Source organism: Nothoprocta perdicaria, unplaced genomic scaffold, assembly GCF_003342845.1.
Source record: "Nothoprocta perdicaria isolate Ctin4 unplaced genomic scaffold, notPer1 scaffold_49, whole genome shotgun sequence".
Taxonomy (NCBI): Eukaryota; Metazoa; Chordata; class Aves; order Tinamiformes; family Tinamidae; genus Nothoprocta; species Nothoprocta perdicaria.
The window spans coordinates 3,712,274-3,724,068 of NW_020455743.1; the positions used below are offsets into that span (position 1 = coordinate 3,712,274).

The 11,795-nt window shown below is 43.1% G+C and overlaps 1 protein-coding gene across 1 annotated transcript; it reads right to left on the reverse strand.

The window, feature by feature from the left end:
- Positions 1-204: 204 nt before the first annotated feature.
- DYNLT3 (dynein light chain Tctex-type 3) lies at positions 205-7,718 on the reverse strand. Its single transcript, XM_026047299.1, has 5 exons — positions 7,662-7,718; positions 6,825-6,866; positions 4,358-4,481; positions 3,333-3,410; positions 205-2,227 (listed from the first exon to the last, which is right to left on the reverse strand). Exons 1-5 carry the CDS (start codon positions 7,689-7,691, stop codon positions 2,151-2,153), a joined length of 351 nt encoding a protein of 116 aa, XP_025903084.1. The 5' UTR covers positions 7,692-7,718; the 3' UTR covers positions 205-2,150.
- Between the last annotated feature and the right edge of the window lie 4,077 nt (positions 7,719-11,795).

Consider the following 11,795-nt stretch of genomic DNA (forward strand, 5'->3'; position numbering starts at 1 on the left):
GGTAGAAAGAAAAATGAAGCAACGTTACAATTAAGCAGTATCTTCTTGCTTTCTAGTGAAACATCTTCTGCGCTGGAACCTTCACCAAGCCTCATCAGAGTAATAATCTTGCTCAGTGCATTTTATTTTCAAGTAAAGCAAAAATACTAAATGAGATTGTAAACAGCTATTTGGAGTAATATCCCTTCTGCCCATGGCACCTGAAGGCCTATTAAACAAGGATAACAGTCATCACTACATTTTTACTCACTCACATCTTACACAATATCAGCAGTTCCCAAACCTTTCCTGGTTGTGATTCCGCCTAAGTTTGTTGCCTTGTGTAATCTCAAAGAAACGGGAAACTACTGCATTTTTCTCAGGTTCACAACTCGGGTCTTAAACACTGACAGGTAGTTTGGAAACTGCTATCCTAAGCCAGATAATACTAAATCACTATACATCTGAAAGTCAGTACAACATGCAAATACATTGCACCCTACACCTGCTTGTTCGGCAAAGGCAGTGCTACAGTGGCTTAACCTCACTTGCACTTAGGTAGAAGCTCAATTCTATTTGCCCGCAAAGCAGCAGATTTGGAACGGTGTTGTGAATGATACGCACACACGGTCTTCCTGTACTCTTAATAGTAACAATAAGCACAATATGAGCAATGAAATGGTTTTTAGCTTGTTCTTCACCCAGGACACTTGCTACATGTCCCAAGAGCCCCCAAAGAAACCGAACAGTGTAGTAGTGCTTTAATACTATTCGTTAAAAGGCAAAACAGCCTCATACAGGAGCTGTTAGGTAGTTACTGGTCTCTTCCAAAGACACGCACTAATCAAGAAAAAAAATCTACCCTCAAGCAGCATTTGATAAAACAACTTCCCATAGCTGCCACCTTGTGGCAGCAACCACTTAGGCATTTTTGGTATTGATAGAACTTTATCATGTAATTTGTGCATTAATTGACAAAAACATAGGCCCCAATCCAGCAAATACTTATGCATGTGCAAATATCTTCTTTTTCTATGTATAATATTTTTGAGACTAATCAGATGAGTGAGGTCAAGAACTTGCATAAATGTTTGTAGGATGGGAACTCTTAGTGCTTACAACTTTTCATAGAACTAAAATTCAATTCTAGACTTTGAGAACAGAGGAAATACTCTTTATAGAAGTAGGTACATTATTTTACGGTAAGTGCTTTCAGGGTAACAAGAGCATCTAGAAATGAGTGTGCCTTCTCTCTGAGCAACTTATTTCTTCTCAGAGCAGTATGGGCCCCATCTTACTCCTCTCATTACTGGGTACTTTGTTTCATGAGGAATCAATAAAGTGCTTGTCACAAATTCCATAATAATAGAATAAAATCAAATTTAAGTACCTTCATAATGTCTTTAAAAATATAAATTATGGATTAAATGCTATCACCTGATCCCAAACACGCTTCCCTGAATTAGTAACAACGTTCTTCATTCTGAAGAAAAAAACAGAATTTTTTTAGAGCTAAGTGTATTTCATATTTACGGTAGTGAAGTTATTTTAGGCCTCTGGTGGAAAAACTTAATGTACTTCATTTCAACATGAGAGTTTATGCTCAACTGAAATGTGATACTTATGTCTTTCACAAGCATCAGCATTCAAAGAGCAATCTAAGTTTGTTTAATCGAACACAAAATAGAGATATCATTAACAATACACCCACTCTGAATTGCATTCATAATTTGTTCATCATTTGTTCATAATTTGTTCCCAAAATTCTGAGGTCTTGCTTGCCCTTTCATCTTTCCTTGGATTAGAAGTTTGTTGTCGCTCTTGAACAAAGTGTCCCTGATACAAGGTTTGATATAAGTCATATTGATCTGTGTGGCATCTTCTCATTAACATCATATATGAATAAATTTTAAATTTTATATCTATAATATATTTTGTAATTTAAATAAATATATGGGGGATTTGCTATCTTTCAGATAATTAATCTATAACAGCTGGCTGAGACTGTTCTCTCTAGAGAATTTGTGTATGATATACCTCCTCATTCAAAAAAATAAATAGTGGCTTGAAATAGTCAGTCGTGTGTTTGGTAAATGATAGGGTTTCGCTGTTTTGTTTTTCTGGTGCTGTTTTTAAAGGCTTCGGTGTTACTTCTGTTCATCTTCCAGCGGCTACAGGATAATAGCAACTGCAAAGACGTTGACGATGCAGTTCATCGTTCGGTTTTCCCATCTCACTGTGCAGGTTCCTAAAAGAGATTTTTATTACAAAATAAAATTGGAATCTTTTACTAAATTCATTTTATCTTGATGCAAATAGTGTGAAATTAATATGAAAACTTCCGCTGCGATCTGAGATGATCATTACTATGTCATCTGGCCTAGAAACAGGTCGATTTCTCAACATGTTTTTATAATTTTTACTAACTTTTATACTTTTCATAATATTTACTAACAAACATACCTAATCCAGGAAGAGAAGACTAGTTCAGTACCTCTTTAAAAGCTCTGTTTGCAAAAAATACTGAAGATTCCTTACTGAAATTGGCAAGATAATAAGACTAAAAACAGGCCAAACTCTCTGAAAAGTCTAGGTCAAGCACATTCCAGTGAATTTATTTTCTTTAACTGCCCAAATGCTTTATAAGCCAAGAAAACACAAAGATAAGTAAACTCTACTTGTTTATGTGAAATGCATTATTTCTTTTTCAGACTTGGCTGACTTTCTAGTGCAATCTCTATTTTTAACTTACAATTTGGTGCCCTCTTCTGGAGAAGGAGGAAAAAAAAAACCCTCAAACCTGGAAAGTTTTTAAAGTATTTTCATGTTATTTCCTCACAATACTCAAAAAGGAAAAAGTGCATTTAGATGTTACATAGACACAAACGAAGTGTATCCAAAGGGTATGAACTGAATGTTAGTTCAGTTAAACACAGGCTGCTATTTGCACTGTTACTATTTTCTACGGAGCCCTGCTGATCTTCAAAGCAGCACTGCCTCCTTCTAACAGGCAAGAGGACACGGTCAGGACTGCTGCATATACTGCAATGAGTACCTTACTGCCTCGGTTATCTGCAGTTACTGCAGAGCACTGGATCTTCGTGATACAAGAATCAAATGAAAGCACTTCTGTTATTGCTTCTTTTCATTTAAAAAGAAGGCTCTCTTATGCCTGCTTAAGCCTTATTACCAGCAAAATTGCCTAGTTCTGCTGGGATTATAAACAAGCAGCTAATTCTAGAAGCTACTGCTTCTATAGTCACTCTTCCCAAATATCCAAGAGAACCATTACAACTGAGCAACAGGCAGCATTCCTTTCACCACAGTTTATTAATCTGCATAAGGAAACTCACCATCAGTTGTGGTATCCCAGAAGCAAGAGCTTGCGGTGTGGAGACCAGCTCCACTCCTCTGCATCACTGCACAGGTTACTGAAGGAGACAGTCATAAAAACACCAGAGCTTTCGTTACTGAAACAAAAGAGCTGAATCATTCAGAATCCCTGAACTAAAGCTCACGTTATGATTTCAAATGGCTCAGAGGAGGCATTCAGCTAAGGGGAAACCATTTTTGACTAGCCCCTTACCCCGCTTTCCTCAGAAACTTGGCCTTCATCTCAAATATCTTCATTCACATAAAGAGCTTTAACATAAAGCTTGCTAATGGGATTCTGTTTTCTTTTTTAATCTGCTAAGCTACTTAGCTATGGCTTGTGACTTGTGCACCTGAGAACTGGATTACAGGTACTGTCCTCATGGTTGCAGTGGAAATCCTGAACGGGGGCTGTTTGACCCAAGTCCTGGTGTAGGCTCTCTGTAACCTCTCTCTGGGGAGGCACAGCATTTACACACTCTCCTGCACCTGCTATCACACCAGTGACAATCTGAATTCAGGACTTTCAAAACAGAACAGGCTGCAAATGCAGCAACCAAAGCAAACTTGAACTTGTTTCCCTTTGCCTTCCACAGACATACCTGTATGCATGCAGGTATTACGGGGCATGACCTATCTTAACAGCACTGGCAATGTTTTAAATACCTGTATTTATATGAAATGTCATCTTACTAAAAAATATTTTTAGAAAAAATAGAAACTATTTCTTGAATTTACACCAAAAAAAAATGGCACAGGTGTTTGGGAGTTGATTATAATCAAGAGAGACTGAATGTCGTGTAAAACTCAAAAACTCACATGCTTTCACTACATTGCAGAAGAGTTCAGGTCAGGTCCTAATTCACTTTTTTTTTTTTTTTATAATAGATTTATATAGTTTTAGTATAGATTTAAAGATCTATATTCACCTGATCACTGCACTAAATCCAACCTTTCTGCATTTATTGTAACTGTATGGGGTAAAAATATGAATATTTGTACTTACCAATGTACTTGTATGTTTTCCCTAGTTTCACCAAATGTGTCAGCGACTGTTCTACAATAGCTGCTGTCCACTGGTTGACTTTGTTGTGGTTATAATCTGCTTTGCCCAGAACACCTTCTATGCACTACAACAGAGTAAAACCAAACAAAAACCACCAAAATCTTCAAATAGCCAGAGCCTCACAGTGAAACATGTACCCCAGCTAAAGGATAGGAAAGCTATGAGTGCAAGAGCTAATGCAAACGTCCTGTCCTGCAGCATGAGAGACACCTGAACTGCTTGAAAACTGCATATTCTGCCACAGCTATATATAAGGGCAAACCCTTGCTTAAGCTTAAAACAGTCAAATAACAGAAAGCCTGGGAGCTATAACTCCTCAGCTGCATCCTCTACCCCTAAAGCAACTCAGAATCACATGCTGGGAACTGTATTTCTCATGTTAAACAATAAAGACAAACACATACCAGGAAAGGGTAGATAAAATGAAACTGTATTCTCTTCTGATTTAATAATGTAGAACCTCTGTGCTAATGACACAGCAAGTCCCTGAGCAAGTTTGCGGATGATACCAAGCTGGGTCGAGTGGTCGACGCTCCAGAGGGCTGCTGCATTCAGAGGAACATGGACAGGCTGGAGAGTTGGGCACAGAGGAACCTCATGAGGTTCAACAAGGACAAGGGCAGGGTCCTGCACCTGGGGAGGAATAACCCCAGGCATCAGTACAGCTGCTGGAGAGCAACTCCATGGAGAGGGACCTGGGAGTCCTGGTTGACACTAAGTTAACCATGAGTGAGCAGTGTGCCCTCGTGGCCAAGAAGGCCAATGGGATCCTGGCCTGCATCAGGAGGAGTGTTGCCAGCAGGTCAAGGAAGGGGATCCTGCCCCTCTACTCAGCTCTGGTGAGGCCGCACCTGGAGTACTGGGTGCAGTTCTGGGCTCGCCAGTATAAGAGGGATGTGGAGCTTCTCAAGAGGGTCCAGCGGAGAGCGACAAAAGTGATTAAGGGACTGGAGCATCTCTCGTATGAGGAGAGACTGGACAAGTTGGGCCTGTTTAGCTTGGAGAAGAGAAGGCTGAGAAGAGATATGATTCACATGTATAAGTTCCTGAAGGGGGAATGTAGGGAGGAAGGGGCCCAGCTCTTCTCATTGGTGGCCAGTGACAGGACAAGGGGCAATGGGTGCAAGCTGCAACACAGGCAGCTCCATCTCCATGTGAGGAGGAACTTCTTCACTGTGAGGGTGCCAGAGCCCTGGCACAGGCTGCCCAGGGAGGCTGTGGAGTCTCCTTCTCTGGAGATCTTCCAAACCCGCCTGGATGCCGCCCTGTGCCCTGGGTGTCCCTGCTGGAGCAGGGGGGTTGGACTAGAAGATCTCTTGAAGTCCCTTCCAACCTTAAACATTCTTTGATGACCCACTGGAAGGCTACATAAGGGATTTGTGTCCTAGACCTTAAAACACCCAATTTCTCCAGATCACAGTGTATAACCCAGGACAAAGGACTCAACTGGAACACAACAGACTAGAAGGCAACCGAGGGACAACAATTCTGACAAGGTTCTTTGTTCCTTCCGGGAACGAATCTAACACCAGAAATCTCCACCTTCAGTTCAGCTTTAAAGCAGAGGGAGAAACGCTTGGCTTTACTCCCAGGGTCAGATACAAAAAGAGAGAGAGCTGTCACACAGCATTTGGCGTTTCAAGGCAGGGAGTGATAAAGAGCTGAACACACTGACGTCTCAGACCTCTCTGCTGCATACTGCAACAGCTCTAGAAGCACCATTCTTGATGGGCAAGAAAGGATGTGCACAGTCCCTACAGAAACTCTTTAATAAATGCGCTATTTCCCTGAGAAACCACGCCAGCTCCGTGTCATGGGCTCTTCTTTAATCACTTCCTGATTATTAGGTGCTTAATTGAGACTATCAGGCTATTTGCTTTAAGCCACTCTTTCTGCATAAGAATTAATCTTCATAAACACTGGTAGTGTAACTGAAGCTCACGTAGCCTAATCTGTCACTCAAGGCACAGGTAACCTCAACCTTTGATCGTGTTGCTCAAGGCCTTGTCTGTTCCATGGTTTTATGTTTCTAAGGACTCCACAAGCTCTCTCAGCTATCAGTTCCAGTACGAACTACTGACAAGACAGGCAAGGGGAAAAAATTCACACTGAACCTCCCTTGCAGCCAGTGACTGTGGCCCCTCATCATCCTCCTCATAGCTCAAGTTTTGACTCTCTGCCCTCTGAAACCTCCCCTTTCTTTAGGTCAAGGAAGACCCAAGCGAGTTCATGAAACTCCACAGCAGTTCCTGATGAAGTTGTTTCTAATTCACAGAAATAGTAACTTCTATTTCACACAAATTTGACTGAATTTGCCCTGGGATGACTAATAGAAACAACTGTTTTAACTACCCTGCAAGGAAAAGTAAAGATCATCTTTGAAACACTGCCATTAGGTAAAACCTACCTCCTTAACAATGTTGTGGGCTTCATCAGCATTGAAGATCATCTGTAATAAAATGTACATAGAATTTAACTATTTTTTCCCTGACAGGGAAATGAACACGTGATGCAGTATTACTCCAAACAACACACCACGGTCAGGCCCCACGTCTGACTCCTTGTTCAGCCTGCACACTTTTGCATCTTACTTTTTTCTCCAGCCCCAGAGATGTGTTATTTGGTGCTTCTTGGCGGTCACTTTGAGCAGGCCCCGAAGCGGAGGCCTCGGTGTGCTTGGAAAGGGGCCAGATGGGCATTCGCTGTAGAGCCCAAGCCCTGCCCCTGCCACAGGCTCTTCCCCCGAGCATTCCCGCGACAAAACCCTCAACAGCCAACGCTCCCTCTGGAGCAAAGCCTGCTTTCTACCGGAGCCACGGGCTCACCAGCCTTTGGGTTAAACCTTGTCGCCAAACGACACCTTAACGCTTTGCGGCCCTGGCAGGGCTCCGATGCCTGTGATCCTGCCCAGGGGCTGGCAAAGCCGCAGCTTCCATTGGCATTTCCCACTCCCGATCGCCTCCCGCCGGCTCCTCCTCCTCACCCCGAGCAGACACAGGGCCAGGGCAGGAGCCTCGGGGCCTTTTCCTCTGCGGGCAGCTCCGCCACGAAGCCCGCGGACTCCAGAGGCGGCTCCCGCGCAGGGAAAGGCTCGTTGGTCGCGGCTGCCAGGGGCAGCGCCCGCTCCCGCCCCTTTATCCCCCCCTCTCTTTTCCCCCCTGCAGGAGGGATATGCCAAAACGCTCCGGTAAAAACGGCCGCAGCGGCGCGAGGAAGACGCGGGGCCGGGCCGGGCGGCCCCTACCTCGTCGTTGTGCGGGTGAAACTCCTCCATAGCAGCGGCGGCGGCTCTTCCGGCGGCGGCGGCGGCGCCTCGCAGGCCGGCCCGGCTCCGCCCCGCTCGGGGAGGCGCCGCGGGGCCGCCCGGGGCCGCTCCGCCCGCCCGGGGCCGCTCCGCCCGCCCGGGGCCTCGGCCGCCCCTTCGGCCTCCTGCGGGGCCGCAGCGCTGGGCGCCCTGGTGGGAGTGGCGGGCGGCGGCGCACGGGGACCACGTGTACATACGGTGTACATATATACATATATGTGTGTGCATATAAGTGTGTGTGTGTGCGCACATCTTCGTCCTTGGGGATCCATAAGTTCTCTTTGGGTGGCAGCAGAAGCCCCGCTTGCCCTTGCCTTTTGAGGCACCAAAAGTCCCACAGGAACTTAAGGAAACACTTCTTGACAGTGAGGGTGACAGAGCCCTGGCACAGGCTGCCCAGGGAGGCTGTGGAGTCTCCTTCTTTGGAGATCTTCCAAACCCACTTGGACGCAGCCCTCTGCCCCGTGCTCTGGGTGACCCTGCGTGTGCAGGGGGTTGGACTAGATGATCTCTAGAGGTCCCTTCCAACCTTAACCATTCTGTGATTCTATGATTTCCTCCCGCTCCCCGTTTCTGGACAAGTCTGGGCCCGTGACACGGCAGAGCACCGTCAAGGTGTTTATTAACCGCTGTGAGCCACAATACCAGGCACCTTAGGCCTACTTCATTAGAAAGGATTGAATCCGATTTTTCCTTTTTTTCCTTCGGCTCAGGGTGAAAGCTGTATAAATAAACAGGGACTTGTCACTCTTTCCTTCCGAAGTTGCCTGGGAAACCGGAGAGATACCTAGTACAAAGCAGTGCGAAATTGCTCCAATGCTGTTAATTTTGCTGGAATCTGTGTAGATTTTCATTACTCGGGCATTTGCAGACTGGATTGGATGAGATAAAAGACCAAGTCTAATTTGCCTCAGTTCTATTTTCTGTTTTGGTGGTGTATATTTGGATACGGAAATGCTTACCTTACAAAAACGCCTCTGTCTCAATGATAATTGTGCACAATTTGGAGAAAAAAAACATGAAAAAGTGTAAGGGAAGCAAAGCTAAACATCTCTGTGTTGGCTTGCTCAGGAACTAGCTTTTACATTTAATGTTTGCTAATGGATACAGTAAGAAGACTGGCCACGAATACTAAAGCTCTTTAAAAGGGCAGCTTTGTGAACAAGCACAAATAGATAAAGGAAAATGCGTGAAAACATCTTTTTCAATGCACTTTTGTGTCCTGACCTCTGCAGTATTTTCCTGGGCTTCCACTCTTCAAAGCTACCACCAGTACTCTATCATTTTTTTTTATGTCTTTCTAGTTCAAAATTAGGGGCAAAAAGTGTGTTTATTTTTAAAGAAATAGAAGCTTGTGAAAGCATGCGTTTTGTAGGTACTGGTATGTATTCCTGGAGAAAAAGCTAGCAGTACCCTCAGATCTTACTATTTTCTTGTTTTTTTTTTTTCTTCTCAGCATCTTCAGGAATAATGAATCTTTGTACCTTGGGGGCTATAGGTTATTAGCAAGTTGAAACAGTTTCTAGACTTTTTCAATTTTGTTTAGAACAAATCCTTCTCTGAAGCATCAGCAGTAGTTATCTCGGAGGAATTTATGGAAAACAAGAGGACCTGCAAGATGGGAGAGGCTGCAGGCGTTGTAGTCCAAGAAGTTTGTTACCCTTCCTCCCTAAACTACTCTTTACAGGAAGGCGAACAGCAGGAGGACTGGGGAAATTGTCAGCCCATCAAGCACCACTCAACATCCAGAGAGCTATTAGCTAAATAATAAGTAGTAAAATGGCAGAAAAGACATTTATCCAGTAAGTGTGTACAACAAAACACTCTGCATCATACACACACACATACACACACACACACACACACACATCTGCATCATATATATATATACACACATATAAGAAAAACACCATGGATTTATCAAGAGTGTATGTGAAAGAACCTGATTTTAGTCTTTGGCAGAACAACTGATTGAATGGATGAATGAGAAATAGTAGAAGTGTAATTTTACAGCAAACGTGCCTTTCTATGCTTTCATATAAAATAAGGATACGCAATCTAGGGAATAAAAGTAACCAATAGTTACTAATGAATGCTTAGCAAAGGCGGAAGAGTGATCACAGGAAGCTTCTATTTTGGCCCCAGAGCTAATCAGTATTTGTAGCAATAACTTGAATCATAACAAGCCAAAATACAAGCTTTTCTAGAGCTTCTTTCAGCACGCAGCCACGATGGTGCTCACAAGAGCTTTTTAATTACTGCATGTTGAAAGAAGTTACAAGCATATGGACACTCAAGATCAAAGTTAAAAATACTGAATGGGTTGGAGAAATCATCCAGAAGAAATGTGATTAAAATGTGATTAATGATGCCTGTACAAAGAAGACATCAAGTGCGCAAATGCAAAATGAGGACAGATGTCTAGGCAGTCATGTTACGGAAAAAAAATAGGGGAGTACAGTAAATGGAAAGCATTTACGTAACTAAATACGTTTCTGCATTGAGGAATATTATAAAAGACACAAAAAGCATTTTTGTTGTTTTGCTTGGTGTTGGTCAGGCATACATAGTTTTCTGCGAGTGTGGTGGCATGACAGAGAAATAAAAGTGATCTTAAGGCTGGCAGCAAGACTGAAAGGAAGCTTAGAGAATACAGTCCGGAGAGGAGGTTTCTGTTTGTTTTATACGCCTTCCTCAGTCTGTCTTGTAGACAGATGCCTCTGAATGCACAGCAATATACTAAAAATAATCAACAGACAAACATAAAATGAACAGTAGAACAAAAAACAATAGGTTTAATTTAAACTAAAGGAGATTGTATTGAATATCATGAAAAAATCTTTTTTTTTTTTTTTTTTTTAAATCTTAAGAGTGATGATGGAAATGGACTAAGCTCATGGTTTTGGCATCACCTTCACTGGGTAAATAAAAGCACACTCTGTCATGTGCCAGACCTGATCCAGCCAGCCTGGGTTCCCCTTTGGAGATGATGAGGTATTAAATGCTCTTTTCAGACAGTTGTAGACTCCCATCGAAACAATTTTCACAACTACTGAGTGGTTATTTTCTATTTCCATTTCCTTTTTAACAGATGAATCTTTTGAACTAATTCCTGTATCCAAAATCACCAGTTTTATTTTTCTTTACTTACAAAGAACGAGTAATGATATTGCTGATTTCACAAGAGTAATCCTGCATTGTAGCAATGAGCCAGCACAGGACTTTTCAAGAGGTGTTACCTGATCACATTGCTTTTACTTTATTTCACTAGCAAGGCTGAAAGCTGGAAAATCGAAATGGCTTGGCAATATACTTAGTTCTGTCAACTGTAATAGGAAATGTGAGAAGTACTAAAAGAGCTGGCTCAGAAATGCACATCAGACTTTGAAAATGCTGCAGGCTTTTCTCTCTCATTTGCAGAACAGGAGCTCCTAAAGGGAGAGAATGAACATAGCAGCTCAAGGAATTCGTTGAGTAAAAGCAAATATTTGAGGAGGAAAGAAGCTTGGCTTATGGAGAGGTGGGTGGCTTATGAGAGGAGCCTGTGCTGTCTGTGGAAATTCAGCGCTGCTTATGCAGTGGCAATAGAAATACGAATACTAATACAGCTAAAATAGCACGTCTCCTCTCTCAGTTTGAGCATTTTTTCCTTAAACTGTTGTAAACATGCTAAACTTTCAGGATTTACCCTAAACCATGGACAAAATCAGCGGAATTCTGCTATTAATTTTCAAACTGAGCTCCTGGGCTACATGTGGCCGGCTGCAGGGGGAAGCATCCCTGGAAGCTGCTCGTGTTCTTGCTCCCTTTCCATGCATCCACCCCGCACTGCTACATGGCCCTGAGCAGAGCACTAGGTGGACGTTGGGCTGGTCAAAGTGGCACCTTTCAGGTATGGCCACACCACGATACTTGACTAGCAGAAGTTTCAACAATTTGCTTGTCTGAATATTTTCCCCCGAGAGCTCCTTCAAATGTTGCCTGCAGTACTTTACTACAAGCCCTCTGAAGAGCTAAGTGCCCACTCAGCAACTGCTTCAAAACCTCCTGGTAAATAGCAGGGACGTGGCTATT